Source organism: Sciurus vulgaris, assembly GCF_902686455.1.
Source record: "Sciurus vulgaris genome assembly, chromosome: 11".
In the NCBI taxonomy this organism is placed as follows: domain Eukaryota; kingdom Metazoa; phylum Chordata; class Mammalia; order Rodentia; family Sciuridae; genus Sciurus; species Sciurus vulgaris.
The window spans coordinates 57,964,170-57,985,076 of NC_136472.1; the positions used below are offsets into that span (position 1 = coordinate 57,964,170).

Here is a 20,907-nt window from a genome sequence, read left to right on the forward strand (position 1 = left end):
AAGTTGAACAAACAGAGAAGATGGTAAGAAATCATGAACAGAATCTACAAGAACTATGGGATATCATGAAAAGGCCAAATTTAAGAATTATTGGGATTGAGGAAGGCCTAGAGAAACAAGCCAAAGGAATGAACAATTTATTCAATGAAATAATATCAGAAAATTTCCCAAATCTGAAGAGTGAAATGGAAAATCAAGTTCAAGAGGCTTATAGGACGCCAAATACACAAAATTACAACAGACCCACACCAAGGCACATTATAATGAAAATACCTAACATACAAAATAAAGACAGAATTTTAAAGGCTGGGAGGGAAAAGAACCAAATTACATTCAGGGGGAAACCAATACGGATTTCAGCAGACTTTTCAATCCAGACACTAAAAGCTAGAAGGGCCTGGAACAACATTTTTCAAGCCCTGAAAGAAAATGGATGCCAACCAAGAATCTTATACCCAGCAAAACTTACCTTCAAATTTGACGATGAAATCAAATCCTTCCATGATAAACAAAAGCTAAAAGAATTTACAAAAAGAAAGCCAGCATTACAGAACATTCTCAGCAAAATATTCCATGAGGAAGAGATGAAAAAAAAAGAAGCAAATCAGCAAAGGGAGGAATTATCCTAAAGGAATTGTCAAATAAAGGAGGAAACAAGTTGTGTCAAACAAATAAATAAATAAAATTTAAAAAATGAACCAAATGACCGGAAAACCAAATCATATCTCTATAATAACCCTGAATGTTAATGGCCTGAATTCATCAATCAAAAGACATAGACTGGCAGATTGGATTAAAAAGAGATCCAACAATATGTTGCCTGCAAAAGACTCACCTCATAGAAAAAGATACCCATAGACTAAAGGTGAAAGGATGGGGAAAAACATACCATGCACATGGACGCAGCAAAAAAGCTGGAGTATCCATCCTCATTTCCGATAATGTGGACTTCAAGCCAAAGTTAGTCAGAAGGGATAAAGAGGGTCATTTCATACTGCTTACGGGAAGCATAAATCAGCAAGATATAGCAATCATAAACATCTATGCCCCAAACAGTGGCTCATCCATGTATGTCAAACAAATCCTTCTCAATTTCAGAAATCAAATAGACCATAACACAATAATACTAGGTGATTTTAACACGCCTCTCTCACCACTGGACAGATCTTCCAGACAAAAATTGAACAAAGAAACCATAGATCTCAATAACACAATCAATAATTTAGACTTAACAGACATTTATAGAATATACCATCCAACCAAGAGCGAATATACTTTCTTCTCAGCAGCACATGAATCCTTCTCTAAAATAGACCATATATTATGCCACAAAGCTAATGTTAGCAAATACAAGAAGATAGAGACACTAGCATGTATTCTATCAGATCATAATGGATTGAAGTTAGAAATAAATGAAAGAGTAAAACTCAGAAACTATTCCAACATCTGGAGATTAAACAATATGCTATTATATGATGAATGGATAACAGAAGATATTAGGAAGGAAATTAAAAAATTCTTAGAGGTAAATGAGAACAAAGAAACATCATATCAAAATCTCTGGGACACTATGAAAGCAGTACTTAGAGGGAAATTTATTTCATGGAGCGCATTTAATAAAAGAAGTAAAACTCAACAAATAAACGACCTAACACTACAGCTCAAAGCCCTAGAAAAAGAAGAACAGAACAGCACCAAAAGTAGTAGAAGACAGGAAATAGTTAAACTCAGAGCTGAAATCAATGAAATTGAAACAAAAGAAACAATACAAAAAATTGACAAAATAAATAGTTGGTTCTTCGAAAAAATAAACAAAATTGATAAACCTTTAGCCACACTAACAAAGAGAAGACGAGAGAAAACCCAAATCACTAAAATTTGGAATGAACAAGGAAATATCACAACAGACAGGATTGAAATACAAAACATAATTAGAAGCTATTTTGAAAATCTATACTCCAAAAAAATAGAAAATTTCGAAGACATCAACAGGTTTCTAGAGACATATGAATTGCCTAAACTGAACGAGGAGGACATACACAATTTAAATAGACCAATTTCAAGTAATGAAATAGAAGAAGTCATCAAAAGCCTACCAACAAAGAAAAGTCCGGGCCCAGATGGGTTCTCAGCCGAGTTCTACAAAAACTTTAAAGAAGAGCTCATTCCAACACTTCTCAATGTAGTCCATAAAATAGAAGAGGAGGGAACCCTCCCAAACTCATTCTATGAAGCCAATATCACACTGATACCTAAACCAGACAGAGACTCATCAAGGAAAGAAAATTTCAGACCAATATCCTTAATGAACATCGACGCAAAAATTCTCAACAAAATTTTAGCAAATCGCATACAAAAACATATTAAAAAGATAGTGCAGCATGATCAAGTGGGTTTCATCCCAGGGATGCAAGGTTGGTTCAACATCAGGAAATCAATAAACGTAATTCACCATATTAATAGACTTAAAGTCAAGAATCACATGATTATTTCAATAGATGCAGAAAACGCATTTGATAAAATACAGCACCCCTTCATGCTCAAAACACTAGAAAAAATAGGGATAGTGGGAACATTCCTTAACATTGTAAAGGCCATTTATGCTAAGCCCACGGCTAATATCATTCTAAATGGTGAAAAACTGAAAGCATTCTCCCTAAAAACTGGAACAAGGCAGGGATGCCCTCTTTCACCACTTCTATTCAACATCATTCTTGAGACTCTGGCCAGAGCAATTAGACAAACCAAAGAAATTAAAGGGATACGAATTGGAAAAGAAGAACTCAAACTATCCCTGTTCGCTGATGACATGATTATATATTTAGAGGAACCTGGAAATTCCACCAGAAAACTCTTAGAACTCATAAGTGAATTCAGTAAAGTAGCAGGTTACAAGATCAATGCCCATAAATCCAACGCATTTTTATACATAAGTGATGAACCTTCAGAAAGAGAAATTAGGAAAACTACCCCATTCACAATAGCCTCGAAAAAAATAAAATACTTGGGAATCAATCTCACAAAAGAGGTGAAAGACCTCTACAATGAGAACTATACAACACAAAAGAAAGAAATTAAAGAACACCTTAGAAGATGGAAAGATCTTCCATGTTCTTGGATAGGAAGAATTAATATTGTCAAAATGGCCATACTACCTAAAGTGCTATACAAATTCAATGCAATTCCAATTAAAATCCCAATGACGTACCTTACAGAAATAGAGCAAGCAATTATGAAATTCATCTGGAAGAATAAGAAACCAAGAATAGCTAAAGCAATCCTTAGCAGGAAGAGTGAAACAGGGGGTATCGCAATACCAGATCTTCAACTCTACTACAAAGCAATAGTAACAAAAACGGCATGGTATTGGTACCAAAATAGAAAGGTAGATCAATGGTACAGAATAGAGGACACGGACACAAACCCAAATAAATACAATTTTCTCATACTAGACAAAGGGGCCAAAAATATGCAATGGAGAAAAGATAGCCTCTTCAACAAATGGTGGTGGGAGAATTGGAAATCCATATGCAACAGAATGAAACTAAACCCATATCTCTCACCATGCACGAAACTAAACTCAAAATGGATTAAGGACCTAGGAATCAGACCAGAGACCCTGCAGATTATAGAAGAAAAAGTAGGTCCAGATCTTCAACATGTCAGCCTAGGACCAGACTTCCTTAACAGGACTCCCATAGCACAAGAAATAAAAGCAAGAATCAATAACTGGGATAGATTCAAACTAAAAAGCTTTCTCTCAGCAAAGGAAACTATCAGCAATGTGAAGAAAGAGTCTACAGAGTGGGAGAATATCTTTGCCAATCATACTTCAGATGGAGCGCTAATCTCCAGAATCTATAAAGAACTCAAAAAACTCTACTCCAAGAATTCAAATAATCCAGTCGACAAATGGGCTAAGGAAATGAATAGACACTTCACAGATCTACAAGCAATCAACAAACATATGGAAAAATGTTCAACATCTCTAGTAATAAGAGAAATGCAAATCAAAACCACCCTAAGATTCCATCTCACCCCAATTAGAATGGCGATTATCAAGAATACGAGCAACAACAGGTGTTGGCGAGGATGTGGGGAGAAAGGTACACTCATACATTGCTGGTGGGACTGCAAATTAGTGCAGCCACTCTGGAAAGCAGTGTGGAGATTCCTTAGAAAACTTGGAATGGACCCTCCATTTGACCCAGCTATCCCACTCCTTGGCCTATACCCAAAGGACTTAAAATCAGCATACTACAGAGATACAGCCACATCAATGTTCATAGCTGCTCAATTCACAATAGCCAGACTGTGGAACCAACCTAGATGCCCTTCAATTGATGAATGGATAAAGAAACTGTGGTATATATATATACAATGGAATATTACTCAGCCATAAAGAATGATAAAATTATGGCATTTGCAGGCAAATGGATGAAATTGGAAATATCATGCTAAGTGAGATAAACCAATCTCAAAAAGCCAAAGGACGAATGATATCGCTAATAAGTGGAGGATGACACATAATGGGGGGGAGGGAAGGGTTAGTATTAGGGTTAGAGTTAGGGTTAGGGAGGGGGGCAAGTATGGAGGAAGTACTGTATAGAGGGTAAAGAGGGGTGGGAGGGGTGGGGGAAAGGGAAAAAATAACAGAATGAATCAAACAACATTGTTCTATGTAAATTTATGATTACACAAATGGTATGCCTTTACACCATGTACAGAGAAACAACATGTATCCCATTTGTTTACAAAAACTAAATAAATAAATAAAGTAAAAAAAAATAAATGTGTTAGTTAAAACAGTTTAGTATTATCTTATAAAAAATTTTATTATACATTTGTGTGATACACATAATCAGAAAGATACACAGAAAAGATTTGTGAATATATTCACATTACATGACAATTAAAAAATATTTTTAGTTATAGATTGACAATGATACCTTTATTTTATCTATTTATTTTTATATGGGGCTGAGGATAGAACCCAGTGCCTCACATGTGATAGGCAAGCACTCCACCGCTGGGCCACAACCCGGATCCTAAATGACAACTACATGACAATTTATAAATAAACATTTAACCATTCATTCAGTATTCATTTTTCATCCATTCAGCAATGTTTATTAAGCACATAATATGTACTAGATGTGGGACAAACAAAAGAGAAAAGTCTGTTTAAATTGTTAATTTAATCTGCTAAATTATCCTGTATTTTTTTAAAAATGGTAATAACCAGTGTTGGTGAATCTAAAGATAAGGGCAATTTTGTATACTATTAAGAGTCTAAACTGGTAAAAAATATATTTCTGAAAGGCAAATAAGCACTTTTTATCAAAAGCTTTAAAAATATCCATTTCCTTTGACACTACAACTCCATTTTTAGGAATTTATTCTTTAAAAAATGAGTATGAATTACACAAAATTATAAAGTAGTTTATAAATGAGTTTTTGGGGGAATCTATATATTAAACAATAGGGATCTGGATAGATGTCATATATTTATAATGCAGACTACTATGGAGTAGTGTTTCCCCTGGAAAATGTTTAACATGGAAAAAAATGCCCCAATTATAAACATGAAAAATTTAAAAGATACTAATTTGCTGTGAATTTTGAGCAAATCAGTCATCTATTTCACCATCACCTACAAAGCTCAGATCCTTAAGAACCCTTACCTTACCTGAGTCTGAGTACTCTTCTTTACAAAGAAAATTAGCAGTCGGTAGATGTTAAGTCAGCAGCTGTTTGCAGAGCTGTCTGTCTTAAGATAGTTCACTTAAGGATTTACCAGATGCTTCCAAAAGAGAAAATAGGCAATTCGTAAGAAAATGTCAGTTTTTTCGTCAGTGGGTTAATCTACCAGGTATAGTGCATGGTTTTGAGGGCAGACTGTACCCTCGTGAAGCTCGAAGTCTGGCGGAAGAAACCGATAATCATAATTACAATTTGTGATCAATGACAACAAAGCCTTGAAAGATAAGATCTCCGGGGAGTAAAGAGGCGTATTCCAAAGTAGAAAAAAACAAACAAACAAAAAAAAGCATGTACAAAAACAAGATACTCGAGGAAAGGTATAATTGACACACACAAACAGACCATTATTTTGTGGACTTTTTTGGATTACACAACTCCCAAATCTCTTTAAACAGTGAGTGAGCTGTTGAGCGGCACGTGCGTACCACCCAGAGTTGCAGCTGTAGTTTGCAGCAATTTCCGGCTCATTCAGCCGGTTGGATAAGAAACTGGCTGGGCTCTACAATAGACGGCAAACGTCGCTGAGGATCCAAAAGGGGGACGCGACGGGGCGAACCGGCAGCTCTTAGTTGCGGCGGGGACTCGGGGATCAGGGTTCCCCACCAATCTCAGTCCCTTGTTCTTCCAAGGCCCCGCCCACCCCCGCCGTGAGCGCTGGGAGTTTTAAGGGTGGGGAAGCGTTGAAAGCCTATCGATAACTCTGGAATAGACTGCCCTACCCTGCGGCGCCGCCGTCAAAACGCCGCAGACTTCTCTATCGGTCGCCGAGCCGTGGTTTCGGCAGCGCTCCTGAATTCGCCCGCTTTGCCGGAGCTCACAGCCAGGTCCGCGCCGGAATTATGGTGCGTTAAATCCCGATCTTTGGAAGCTTTAGGGCAGAGGTCCGATGACTGGGGGAAGGTGATCTGCCGCTCTTGTCATCCTTGAGGCGGCCTGGGGCCACGGGCCAGGGAGCCTTAACCGACGGGAGGGCTCCGGCCGTGATTCAGCATCTCCGGCCTGTCTGAAGGAGTGGCGGTCGGTAGTCAGTGAGGCCTTTTCGCCGCGGTTTATTTCACCTCCAGGGAGGGAGTCTCTAGCATTTCTTTCTCCATCAGTTAGCCGAGTTCGCCCCAAATTCCTTAAGAAAAATAGATTCCGAGAGGTCGTGAGTGGACCCTCGTGCTATGTATGGGAGAGGAGAAGAAAGGGACTTAACTTGGAGGCCTCCCCATCACGGACTTGACTCCAGGATTTGTGCTATTGAACCATGTCCACTTTCCTGGTGTGTCCTGCTTTACCTGTCATCTAGAAAAAGGCCTCTTTCAATCACTTTGTTCAGTCATCTGGTTACAGATGAGGAAAGCTAGACCGAGGGAAGTGTTACGTCAAGGTACAATATAGGTCTCTGAACTTCAAACGAATCTGTCATTCCTGCACTCGACCTTCTCATCCCCACGATTATTCTCCAAGTACTGACAGACTTTAATAATGTCATTATGGGCGGTAATGTTCTATCACTGTAGCTATTTGTATCCACCGCTAACTTCCTGAGAACATTTTTGTGTTCATTCAATATGAATATTTACATGTGCATAGTGAGATTTCAAAGATAAATCAGACAAGTCTCTAATCATAAAGACAGAGATGTGTAAAGAACTGTGGGACTACGTGTTGGGGGGATTTGGGGAGAAAACATGGAGAAGACTTCAAGAGATAGACATTTGAGCTAATTTAAAGAAAAGGAATGTTTTTGACCGTTTATTAGTGTCCTTTGTAAGACAGCAGCATAAGCAAAGACTGGAGAAAAATTAATGCATATGAACTTTAACACTTACTCACCTGGAAGGAATGCTATGGAGAGTGGCAGAGTAGGAAATTGGGAAGATAGGACCTATCTAATTTAGTCTGTTCTTCCCTCCCTCACCACTAAATGGTAAATGTAGAATTGGCTTGTAACAGTATAGTAATAAAGTTCCAGCCAAGTTGTGTTAACAGAATTGCTTTAATATTGAATGGAAACACATGGAAGCACATTTTTTGCTGTTAAGAGTAGGGGTTTGGGCTGGGGTTGTGGCACTTGCCTAGCACATGTGAGGCACTGGGTTTGATCCTCAGCACCACATAAAAATAAATAAATAAAATAAAGGTATTGTGTCCATCTACAACTAAAAAAAATTTTTTTTAAGAAGTTGGGTTTATAATATACTTAGATCTTTTTTCTTTTACTTTCAGTTTCGCAACCAGTATGACAATGATGTCACTGTTTGGAGCCCTCAGGTAAAATAATGTTTTATGCCATGTCTATGAAGAGGCTGTTCAAGGCTGTAATAGGTTTAGAAACTTGTGTGATTATAGACTGTGAGGAAATGAAATATCATTTTGAACATTTCTGGAACTTAAATTTATAACAAAAATAACTTTCCTAGTTTTAAAAACATCATTTGAAAAATAACTATGCTTGCCTGAGGTTTGGGAACTCTTGATTTTTAATTCTTCTAAGGTGACTCATGATGTGTTATTTTTTCTCTTTAGGGCAGGATTCATCAAATTGAATATGCAATGGAAGCTGTTAAACAAGGTTCAGCCACAGTTGGTCTGAAATCGAAAACCCACGCAGTGTTGGTTGCACTGAAGGTAGGTAAAGCCATACATGTATCTTCCTCCTTTAGAAAACAGAACTATGTAAATTTCACTGTATAAACAATAAAGTTTTAAATTTATTTTTACATCTCATCATGTCTTTATTTAGAGGGCACAGTCAGAGCTTGCAGCTCACCAGAAAAAAATTCTTCACGTTGACAACCATATTGGTATCTCAATTGCTGGGCTTACTGCTGATGCTAGACTGTTATGGTAAGTAGAATCATGAAAAACAAAAGTATCTCTTAATTCATAACTGATTTCTTTTCTAGAACAATTGAGGTAAGATATATTAATACTTGAGAAATCACTGAATAATGTACTACTTGTTAACATAATGTATTATTTGAAGCCATGTATGTCTAAGAAGATCTTGACATTTTTGTCTAATGTAGAGAGAGGTGAGCCACCCTTACTTTCTTTATACTTCAGTATTTATTAGACATTTTTTTTTTTTTGCAAAGCTCCACAGTGGATAATGTTGAGTATAGAAAGGTGATTCAGATTTGGATCATGTCTTCAAAGAACTTAAAATCCAGTTAATCTAGGTAGGAAGTAGAGAGTAACAGGTAAATTTCTATGAGCAACAAAAGGAGATAGAGATTGTTTCTGGTTAAGAAGCAATATGTAAATGAAGAAGTGAGGCTTTAAGATCAGACAGATACAATTCCTATTTCATCATTTAATTTCTGAGATTGAGCTAATTACTTAACACTCAGATTTTTCAGTATTTTATTTTTCAAGGATATCTTGAAGTAGGCACTTAACACAGTGCCTTTCAGGTAGCATGTGAGTGTTTGTATGTTGAGGGTGGAAGGTAGTTAGCCAAACTTTTAAATTCATGATTTGATTAGGAAAGAAAGAATACAAATAGGAAGGGTAAGCCTTTTGTTTAAGAGTTTCAAGTTATCCAGCCAGTCCATTCCTTAGTCAACAGTATAGTGAAGTAAGTATTATGGGATTCTGTTTGCTTCTAAAAATGTGAAATGTGTAATGTTGTCAATCATTTAACCCATTATATCTAAAATATTGCTATGCCAACATATATTTAATGTAAAAACTTTATTAATGAGATATTATACATTGGTGCAAATCTTTGAAATTTGATGTGCATTATATATGTACATCTCAATAAAGCTACTTCTCAGTGGCTTAGTTTCCACATATCATTAGTGTCTGCCATATTGGAGAGTGTGGTTTTGGACCACCTTGGGTAACTGACTTTTAAAAAATGCTAAACAGTTTGCTTGGTTCCTCTTGATACACATTTGATTATCAGGGACTGTGTAAGTAGCTCAGTGGTGGTACTCTAACATGCATGAGGTCCTGGATTTGACTTCAGCACTGCAAAAAAATATAAATATATTTGACCATCAGACGTGACATACAGACACTGGACAAAGCAACATGGAAAGAAGGAGCATGTTTATTTATTGTTATTTAATCCTCTAATAGGTATGAATTCCTTTTTCCCCCAATGTTAACCTCACTTAAACCTTCACAGGTTTAACAATGAGATTCAGCAGGCTAGTGTCTAATATCTAATGCAGCTTATGATGAGAAGTAACATTTGCATAATGTGTAAAAACATCCTCTGTTGGGCTGTGGTTGTATCTCAGTGGTAGAGCACTTGCCTAGTATATGTGAGGCACTGGGTTCGATTCTCAGCACCACATATAAATTAATAAAATAAAGGTCTACTGACAAAAAAAAAAAAAATCCTCTGCTTTGGATTCTATTTCTTGCCATTGCTCTATTGGGGAGATTTTAATCTATTTTCAAGGATAAACAAAAAAGAATAGGTTTTTTTGGTTTTTTTTTTTTTTTTTTTTTTTTTATGGTTAAGACTTAAAATTAAAGACCTGCTGTTGCTGGCAGGGTCCTGTGTCACGTGCCTCTAATCCCAGCTACTCAGGAGTTGCTGAGGCAGGAGGGTCATGAGTTCAAGTTGCCCATGAGTTCAAGGGCAACATTGCAAGACCCTGTCTCAAAATAAGGACAAACTGTTGCTCATAATGATAAGAGACGAGACTGCTATTTTTCTCTTCCATCAACCTTCTGTATTCTATAAGTGCTCTGAGACATAAGATTTTCTAGAGCTAAGGAATAGTCCGTTGTAAGACCTCATATGGCCCTAGAATTTAGCACCTAAATGTATCTTCTTACCTTTCTGGTTTCATTACATGGATGTGATCCATGAAAATGTTTGGAAGTGAATTCAAACTGCTTTATTTGGATTTGCTCTCTGTGATTTGAGATTACTAACTTTTCTTGTTTCTTTTTTAGTAACTTTATGCGTCAGGAATGTTTGGATTCCAGATTTGTATTTGATAGACCACTTCCTGTGTCTCGTCTTGTGTCTCTAATTGGAAGCAGTATCCTTTTTAACGTTAATATTTGTGGCTGTGAACTTTAAAGGGTTTTGAAACTTCTTCCCTATGGTATTAGGAACATGACTATAAAACATGAGAATGATTCTAAAAACTTTTAAGGCATTGCATTGCTCTTTCACTAGCCATTATAAGCAATTTATATTTTCCAGACATATATAAGCCCAGTTTTATGAAAACCATCCAAGCATAATTTTTGAGGAGATTTAAAGTTTCTTATTGATTCTAGATATCCCCAAAAGTCCTTCACCTCTTATATCCAAAACAAATGATGTTCTATATAGAAAGAGATCATTTTGCTAGTATGTATCCTTAGGTTTGATGGAAAGTCAAACATAATATTGAGTCAAAGTAGCCCTGTTCTATTTTATTTTCTCCCTATGAATTATGCAGTGATTAAGGAAGAAGTTAGAGGACTTTGTTAATAATGTTTAATTTGAAAATAAAGTTAGTAGTTTAAGCTGGGTGCAGTCATGGACCCCTGTAATCCCAGCAATTTGGGAGGCTGAGGCAGGAGGATAGTGAGTTCAAAGTCAGCCTCAGCAGATTAGTGAGGCCTTAAGCAACTCGGTGAAACCCTGTCCCTAAATAAATAAAAAAGGGACTATTGATGTGGCTCAGTGATTAAGCGCCCCTGGGTTCAATTCCTGGTACCAAAAAAAAAAAAAAAAAGATAGTACTTTATTCTTTGGTAGAACAAGCTCTTTAACTAGTTTTAAGAGACCCAGATACCAACACAGCGGTATGGCCGGAGACCCTATGGTGTTGGGCTGCTTATTGCTGGTTATGATGTAAGTTGATAGGGTATTGTTATATTTTAATGATTTTTTAAAACTAGAAAATCACTCATTTTTAGCCCAACCAAAGTCAAGAATTATGAGATGTGTTTTTTGTTTGTTTTTTGTCTTTTGTAGGATATGGGCCCTCACATTTTCCAAACCTGTCCATCTGCTAATTATTTTGACTGCAGAGCTATGTCCATTGGAGCCCGTTCTCAATCAGCTCGTACTTACTTGGAGAGACATATGTCTGAGTTTATGGAGTGTAAGTGATAGCTTTTTTTGTTTTGTTTTGTTTTGCCTCCTCCAGTCTTTGTATAGTGAACAAATGGTAGTGTACTAAATAAGGAAAACTTTCAGCCTTACAGTAGGCGTTTTTAAAAAATTAAGCCTATGAAGTGTTTATTGTTTCTGTTATACATACTAGATTTTACTTATGGTTACCATATTCATCTCAATCACTAGTAGACCTCTCAATATATAAATGTATCCCTAGCCTTAAAACTTCTTGATTCATTTGGTCTGAAATATGTCCCAGCCAGAGTTGGGAAGCATTGTACAAGTTGCTATTTGTAAATTCTCTTTTTACAACTTTCAGTTTTCTGTGATTCAGTTCCTATTTTAAGCCACATAGACATTTCTGCATTAAGTAGTCCATAAACAGAAGTAAAAGGCAGTGTAGCAATGGCAAAGTAAAGTAAAAGATGTAAGATGAGAGATAGGGAAGGTTTTTCAAGTGCATTGAAAGGAGAGTCATAGGGCCATATAAACTTGGGAAGCACTGATTAAAGTTTAACATTTCAAATTGTGGTAATTGGGTTGGGAGTTCTCAAGATAGCCCTTAACATCTGGAGATTTGCTAGGACTCAAAGGACTTAGTGTGTAGTTGTACTCACAGCTAAGGCTTAAGCAATATGGTAAGGATATACAGCTGAATCATTAAGGAAAGAATCTAGAGGAGGCTTCCTTATGTTCTGTCCCTTCTCAGAAAGAGTCACAGAGCATACTTGAGAGCATGTGTGTAATATTTCTGACCAGAGAAGCTCATTATTGAAACTTGGGTGTCCAAAGTTTGATTGAAATCTGGTCACATGAGCATGCTCTGCCTAACACATCCCAATCTGGATAAAATATTAACAAGGATTACATTGAATCTATAATCAGGGTAATACTGGCCACATAAAATGAATTGGAGACTACTTTTATATAGAGCAAATATGGGATCTAGCATTTTACAGAACACATTCTACAAAATTGTGAATGACATTTTCAAATCAGGGTTTTGATTTAGCCTAGCCTAGCAAAATAACAGGTCAGAGTTAATAATAAAAATAATGGGTCATCTCATTAAATAAAATAATAGCAATATTATTGCTGTTTAAAGAGTATATGACTAGCATTAAACACTTGGCTGTTATTGTTGTAATAACAAGAGTATGTAACTAACATGATTTCAGACTATAGACTTGATATAAGAAGCCTAGTATAAAATTACTTCATGAATTTCTTAATGAAATTAAGAAATAACTGTTAATTTATTACATACAGGCAACTTAAATGAACTGGTTAAACATGGTCTTCGTGCCTTAAGAGAGACACTTCCTGCAGAGCAGGACCTAACTACAAAGGTAAATATTATATTTTCCAATTGTAGATAATAATATTACAGTTTAATCTAATATTGTATAAACTGGTAATTAAAGTGTGTATATTTATTTAATTTTGGAGGTGGTTGCCTTGGTTCACACTTTTCCCTTTAAGTTGTTCAGAAAGTGATCTGGTTTTGAAATGCTATTTTTTAAACATTTCTTTTTGATATAAAGCAATAAAATCATTAAGTCTAATGTAGAATATCCTTTTTTTCTCTGAGTAAATAGTAAATCTTTCTTTTATTAATGTAGTTAACAAATATGTATATATTGTGCACTTACCATGTGCATGGACTTTTATTGAACATTCTAGTGAGAGGAGTTAAATTGTATACACACATAAAAATCATACAGGGTATTAAAAGATGATAAATGCTATAGAAAACATTTAAAAAAAGAATAAATGATCAATTGGATGCAGGAAGATAATGTGGTAGACATAACTTAAAGTAGGGTGATCAGCTGGGCACAGTGGCACATGCCTGCAATCCCAGCTACTTGGGAGGCTTAGGCAGGAGGATTGTGTATTCCAGTCCAGCCTAGGTTATTTAGCAAAATCCCATCTCAAAAAGTAGGTTATTATCATTTAATATCTATGTGGAGACTTTATAGCCTATATAATCTTTTTTAGTCAGTGTTTCCAGACAACAGACCATTAAGGTTCACTCAGGATAATTAACAGTGAATATTAAATCTGTGTATGGCAGCAAGTGCCTACTAGTTTTCTTTACATATAAGTAGTTTTTAAAGTCTTAAATTCAAGTACTATATTTTTATTGTGATATTTTCACCTAACATTTTATCATAAGCATTTTTCTGACCTAAATTCTCTTTATTTACTTATTTATCTTTTTGTTCTCACCTGTTCCCCCCGCCTTTAGAATGTATCTATTGGAATTGTTGGTAAAGACTTGGAGTTTACAATCTATGATGATGATGATGTGTCTCCGTTCCTGGAAGGTCTTGAAGAACGACCTCAGAGAAAGGCACAGGTACCTAATTAGTTACAACAAAAGAGGTTTTAATTTTGTCATAAACTGCTGTTCCTAACTACTGTGTTAATCTACCATTTTTCTCTTTAATTATTGAGATAGGCCCCTAATTCAAATAACAACAGAAAAATTAAGAACTGAGTAAAGTAAAATATTGACAAAAAGGGAAAAGAATTAATGATTTGGTTATCTATTCCTGTGTAATAAGCTACCCCAAAACTTACAAATTTAAAACAGCAAAATTATTTCTCACAATTCTGTGGTTGACTGGGCCTCAACATTGATGGTTCTTTTGCTTGTGTCTCTTGGGATCTCATGAGTGCTACAGTCAGATGTTGAGGTGGAGCCAAAACATCCAAGAAAACTTTACTTTTGTCTTCTTTAGTCACTTTCTCAGTGTGTTAAGAGGATCAGCTAGAATACTGGGTCCTCTGCTAGAATGACTGTGCCTCTGTTCATGTAATCTCAAGGCCTCTCCTTCAGCAGGTTCTCTCTAGCAGGGTGGCAACTCAGAGCTTGCAAAGGCAAGCTGTCAGCTATTTGTAAGACTGAGACCTAGCATGGCATCATTTCTGCACATTCTGCTGTTTAAAGCAAGTCATGGGGCCAGCATAGATTTCTTTGTGAATAGGTACTGGGAGAAGTATTCACTGGAGACCATTGAACACTAGGTTGGCTTTTCAAAAATAGTGACAAAAATCAGGTCCAGTGGCACACACCTGTAATCCCAGTGACTTAGGAGGCTGAGGCAAGAGGATTTCAAGTTTGAAGCCAACCTGGGCAACTTAACAAGACCCTGTCTCAAAATAAAAAAAGAGCTCCTGGGATGTAGATCAGTGGTAGAGTACCTCTGGGTTCCATCTCCAGTACTGCAAAAAATAAAATTAAATATAAATAAATAAATGAGTGACAAGTATCAAAAAGTGTTTGTGAAAAAAGAAAAAAAACCCTTTGATATGGATCTTGTTGCATATCAATGGATGTTTAGAACTATACACATTTGCATTAATAGATGATTATTTGATAGCTATGTACCTGAAGATATAGTGTCTGTTACATAAATCTCTTCAAACTCGAAAAGATACTGTTGGTAATGTGGGGGAGCAAGATTTGCATTATGTAAGTTGTCATAGCACTATTAGGAAGAATGCAGAACTTGCCGTGCAGCTGGTTGGTTTGATTTTATTTTTGCTTTGTTAGCAGTTAAGGGGCAAAGAATGTTTAAAAAGTGCTGATTGGGGCTGGGTTTGTGACTCAGTGGTAGAGAGCTTGCCTAGAATGTGTACAGCACTGGGTTCAATTCTCAGCACTGCATATAAATAAATAAATTCCATTGACAACTAAAAAAATATTTCTTAAGAAAGTGCCGATTGTATAGTAAGCTTAGTAGTGATAATACAAGAAAGGCTTTTAACTCTTGAGCAAGAGAGAGTCTGATAAAGTGGTGGAATTGTTTGATGAGTTTTAAGCATCAGAACTGAAATTTAATGTAAATCTTAAAAAGCTTTATTCAGGCTGGGTGGAGTGGCACATGCCTGTAATCCCAGCAGCTGAGGAGGCCAAGGCAGGAGAGTCTTGAGTTCAAAGCCAGCCTCAGCAAAAGCAAAAGTGCTGAGCAAGTCAGTGAGACCCTGAGGGCTGGGGCTGGGACTTAGTGGTTAAGTGCCACTGAGTTCAATCTCCAGTACCCCCCAAAAAAGCTTTATTCAGAAATTCAGTATTCAAAATATCTTTCTTAACATCTTCTTTCTTTTTTTTTTTTTTCCCCTTCCCTATTAAGCCTGCACAACCTGCTGATGAGCCTGCAGAAAAGGCTGATGAACCAATGGAACATTAAGTGATAAACTTACATTATGTGTATTATTGAATATTTGAGAATGCGGAAACACATACTGATGACAGTAATGTATACTTTGAACCAAAAGATGCAGGGGTGGAGCTATCAGTCCAAACTGATTTTAGGAATCAGTCCAAATGTGTTTTTTCCAAGTAACTTCCCCAAACCATATAATGGGGTACATTTTTCTTTGAGAGGGTCTATATAATCATTTTCTAGAAAATATAGGTATACCAGTGTTTTTATATGAAGAAAATAGTGTCTTTGGGGTTTTAAAGACAATTGTGAAATAAAATTGTTTCACCTTCTGGTGTACTGGGTTTTTGTTTTTTAAGTAACTTCAACTATGAATAGTAGTCTGGGATTACAAGTGGTCATTTGCCACATTTGCAAGATTATATTATCTTGTTTTTAATGATATATAAAAATGCCTCTTACCCACTACAGGCTTATAACAGCTTCTAGTATATGGACTGACTGCATGAAAATTCATGGAGATTTGACTCAGACTGCAAATTTCAGGATAGAGATTATTCTGATTAAAATCAAAGAAATAGCTGGGTACACTAGCACACACCTGTAATCCAAACTACTTGGGAAGCGGAGACAGGATTGTAAACTCAAGGCTAGGCTCAGCCTATCTCAAATAAAGGGCTAGTGCTCATTGGTAAGAGCATCCCTGGGTTCAGTCCCATTACTGGGGGAAAAAAAAAAAGCCTACTTAAGAAAAACCACTTCCCAACAAAAGTGGTGAGATTGGACTGGGGCTATAACTCCATGGTAGAATTCAGGCTGAGCCCACTCTAGGCCCTAGGTTCAATCTCTAGCACATACAAAAAAAGCAGCAATATTATTAGCATATGAACAGTTTTTCTATCCAGCCAGCAGATGGCAATAGTTAGAACTCTGGACTTGGGAATTTTTGCAAAGATAATAAAAGATTTTTTTATTTTTTTTTTTTTCTCAAACTTCTTATCCTACCCAGGGCAACTCCAGCATAATTTGTTGACTGCCTTCTATTCCCATGAACTGTGTCCTCAGATATTTCAGAAATTTTTATCTTAGATCATGCAGAATTAAATTAGGAAATCATAAAACAAAAAATCAAAAATTTCACTACTCCAAAACCTAGAAGGTTTATTTTCTTTTCTGAGATAGTACGTATTTCTAGAGAGGAGAGATTCTATTTGTAAATACTAATCTATATTTTTAGACCTAGTTCTACTAATTAGCTGCTATTGGCTTTGGGCAAGTTACTTAGCCCTGTTTTAAGGAAGCCCATTGGAGAATTTAAGGATAAATGAAAGAATTGATAGCTTCTAAATTTACAAAATGTTAGTTTGTTTTTTTCAGGTTTCCCTGATGCTTTTTAAAAAGCATCAGTTTAAATCTCTTTGTGACTACTTTTGGGAAAGTAATGGTAAAAGAAATTGGCAGCCCTGTTGAAGGAAAAATCTCTAAGCATTGTGAGGAGTCAGTCCCTGCTCTAGAAGTAGCCTCAAGGGTCTGCCATTTAAGTTCGGGAACAGGCCACAAGTATCATGACTATCTGAACTACAATAGAATTTCATCAAGTACATATAACTGTCACACATAACAAAAAAATAGTTAACAGAGGGACTCTAACCACCTACCTCCACACTCAATGCATGTATAGTCTGGGGAAGGAACAGAAGTGGGCTATATGATAAGCTGCTCTTTGATTAGAAAAGTCTATCCCCTGTGCCTTTCATTGGGTGAGTTGTCTGCTGAGTGATTCTGTTTACTGTGTGTGCTTATTTTTTTGTACCTACTCCCTAAATGCAAACTACTAATAGTTGACTGGAACTCAGCTGAAAAATAAAAAACAGTGGTCTTTATTTTACTTTGGAGGCAATGTCAATTTTTTCAATAAGTTTTTTTTTTTTTTTTAGTCTAGCACACTGACTTTAGGACTTAAAATTCTTGGTGGGCTTGGTGGCACACACCTGTAATCCCAGCGGCTCAGGAGACTGAAGCAGGAGGATGACAAGTTCAAAGCCAGCTTCAGCAAAAGTGAGGCACTAAGCAACTCAGTGAGATCCTGTCTGTAAATAGAAAATACAAAATAGGGCTGGGGATGTGGCTCAGTGACCAAGTGAATGCCCCTGAGTTCAATCCCCAGCACCAAAAAAAAAAAAAAAAAAAAAAAAAAAAAGAACTTAAAATCTCCATACCCCAATAAGACTTTACCCCACTATGTTACAAAGTTCATCATTATGCCCTTTGCTTTGTCTGGTCTAGTTATTCTATTTAGTCTGTGTGTTGAATAATGACAACCCATAAGAGTCCTAATGTCTTATAAGTCTTATCACTTTGATATAAAGATAACAATTTACTTGGAATTTATTAATCGTCTATTATGTGCAGCTCTTAAGAACTGGAATGGTTAAAGGCCACAAATTAGATTACAGGATTCGGGTTCTAATCCTACATATTAGTGTTTGACAATTACATGATTTGGAGCAAATCTCATTGTTAGGTCTTTATTTCCTAGACTTCTAAATGCTTATGATTCTTAATATATAGAAAGGGCTTTGCATTCAAATAGGTTATAATTTTTAAAGTATTCAAATTATATAATTACATGATACAGTAAAAAGATCCAAAATTGCATTTTGTAACAAGTAGAGAAGAATTGGTGAGGTCATAAATTGTCTTTACATCTGTTCAAGAAGTTCTACATTTAAGAATATGTAACTAGATACTACCAATGACACTTAGGTGCAAACTAAAATGCCTTCATTTCATGTTTTCATAGTTTCCTTAACTCAGGGTCATGATAAACCCTGAAGTTTAACAACCTCTGGGATAACTCAAGTGCTATGGTTAGTCCCACACCATATGGTCCTAAAGTCTATACCTTGTTTAGCCTCATTTTACTCTTTGGTAAGTCAAGTAGGCTTGGAAACCAGATAACTGCATTTGCAAAGATTCCATGGAAAATGCACAGAAAAGAAACTGTTGAACGCACATCTTGGATTGATCTTGGGGAATTTCCTGAGTAAGAGCAAGTCAGGAAAGATTACGTTGTGTAATTCCACTTAAATAACATCATTGAAATGACAATAAGACATTGGTAGTGGTTTCCAGGGGTTAAAGGAAGGTGGCTGTGACTAAAGGACAGCATGAGGGATCCTTGCAATGGAACAATTGTGTATCTCATATATATATATATATTTGTAGATGGACACAGAACTGTTATTTTACTTATTTTTATGTGGTGCTGAGAATCAGACCCAGTGCCTCACACACACCAGGCAAGTGCTCTAGCTACAATCCCAGCCCCAGTTCTGTATCTTGATTGCCAGTGATCATACAAATCACCTGTCTAGACATAAGTAAGTGAAACTGGTGAAATCTGAATAAGGATTGGTGAATTGTATCTTCCTGAATTTTATAGCATACTATAAATATGTCAGGTATCATTGGGAGAAACTGGATGAAAGAGTATATGGGATCTCCATGTTCATGTCACTGCAGTTATTTCTTTTTTTAGTTGTTTAGTTATTTTGTTTATATGCAGTGCTGAGATAAAAAGCTTTTTGAAAATGAGTGCATAGAGCTGAAGAAATAGCTCGTTTTGGAGAGCGCTGGCGGTGGAATCCCCAGCACCTTAGAGGGGGGAAAAATAAAATGAGTGCACTGGAGGAGGGCATTCTTCAAGTGCTGTAGACATGTGATCTTTATATTTTGGGAGCTTGAATTTTTTTTTTTGTTCAATGGTTTAAAATCAAATCTCAAAATATCTGGAGTCTATGGAGATGAGATTCTATTTGTGTTATATCGCCCCAAATTAGGTGACCCTATTAACAGCCACAGGTTGGTCAGACCTTTTCGTTTGTTTTTTTCCTAGTGGGGAGCAGAGAGTGGGGACCTCAAATGGGCAAAACCTAAAGTGCTGACTGTAGCTGTTAATCTTTGGAGATAGGTAAAATACTTAAGAGGGACTGTCTCCCTTTATTCGTTTTTTAAAAATTTAATCTACTGGGTACTCAAAAAAGATAACAAAAGAAGTCATTACTAAATAGCAGAAATTACACCAATGCAATTCCAGCTCAACTGCAAAGAAGATTCAGACTACTGGAGATGTTAGGAACAGAAATGGGTCTTTATATTATCTAATGACTTTACTTAAAGAACTGAAATTACTTTCCCAATGGTAAGTAGTTACGTTTCCAGTTTATTAGTGGGAGACCAAGAAAAGGGACTCCAGCTCCCAGTCCTGGGTTCCTCCACCGGAACAGTACGGTAGAATTATATGCCCTCTCTCCAGGCGCTTCCTCCCTTCGGTTTGCGTCCCTGGAAAAAGAATAATTTCCAAGTAACTATGAAATGACCACAAGGTTTAGATCTGCGCTTGGCTTACGGGAAACTTTTCATAAATACGTATTTCCACTCTTCTTTGCGGGCTAAACCAACCGTGGACGAAAAAGAAGGGGGAAAAAACCGGACATGCTTGCAGCGCGCAACTGCAGGACCGAGAAAGCATGTCCTCTCTGCGTCGCCGTAGAAGCTAGGTGGCTGCGGCTACTGACGTCTCCCCACCCCCTTCCACGTCAGCCAAGGACTCTGTGGAGCTTTCACTGCTGCCGCTGTTTGGAGCCGGGGTAGAAGATCCAGCGGTTGCTTTAACCGCTGCCCCTCGGAGCCAGGTAGCGGGCCACGAGCCCCCGGTCGCGGAGGCGTTGTGGGCTGTACAGAGTCGAAAGAACTGGTTCTGTAGCAGGGAGACGCGGAGCCGGAGCTACTAGGCCTCCGGCGTCGGGGCCTGGCAAAGGGGAACGGTGGGGGTGGGCCTGGAAGCTCTGGGCCGGACGCCCTGTCGGGGCCTGCTTACTGGCTAGGGGTCTTCGG

At 37.0% G+C, this 20,907-nt stretch overlaps 2 protein-coding genes across 5 annotated transcripts in view; both read left to right on the forward strand.

Annotated features, from left to right (window-relative positions):
• The first annotated feature begins 6,469 nt into the window (after window positions 1–6,469).
• On the forward strand, window positions 6,470–16,347 carry PSMA1 (proteasome 20S subunit alpha 1). Of its 2 annotated transcripts, none has more exons than XM_079104248.1 (10): window positions 6,470–6,605; window positions 7,978–8,022; window positions 8,278–8,379; window positions 8,495–8,598; window positions 10,672–10,760; window positions 11,496–11,566; window positions 11,690–11,819; window positions 13,103–13,182; window positions 14,085–14,195; window positions 15,976–16,347. In XM_079104248.1, the coding sequence occupies exons 1-10, from the start codon at window positions 6,603–6,605 to the stop codon at window positions 16,030–16,032; spliced, it is 792 nt and encodes a 263-aa protein (XP_078960374.1). In that variant the 5' UTR covers window positions 6,470–6,602; the 3' UTR covers window positions 16,033–16,347. The 2 variants fall into 2 exon arrangements, with proteins under 2 accessions (XP_078960374.1, XP_078960373.1); XM_079104247.1 differs by lacking the exon at window positions 6,470–6,605 and adding an exon at window positions 6,635–6,663 and having other exon boundaries at window positions 8,283–8,379.
• Window positions 16,348–20,222: 3,875 nt separating this feature from the next.
• Window positions 20,223–20,907, forward strand: part of COPB1 (COPI coat complex subunit beta 1) — a 39,449-nt gene continuing 38,764 nt past the window's right edge. The window contains exon 1 of one of the 3 annotated variants that reach the window (XM_079104239.1): window positions 20,223–20,705. The gene's annotated coding sequence lies outside the window, so the exon portion shown is untranslated. The remainder of the gene's footprint in view (window positions 20,706–20,907) is intronic. The other 2 variants (XM_079104238.1, XM_079104240.1) reach the window with 2 other exon arrangements.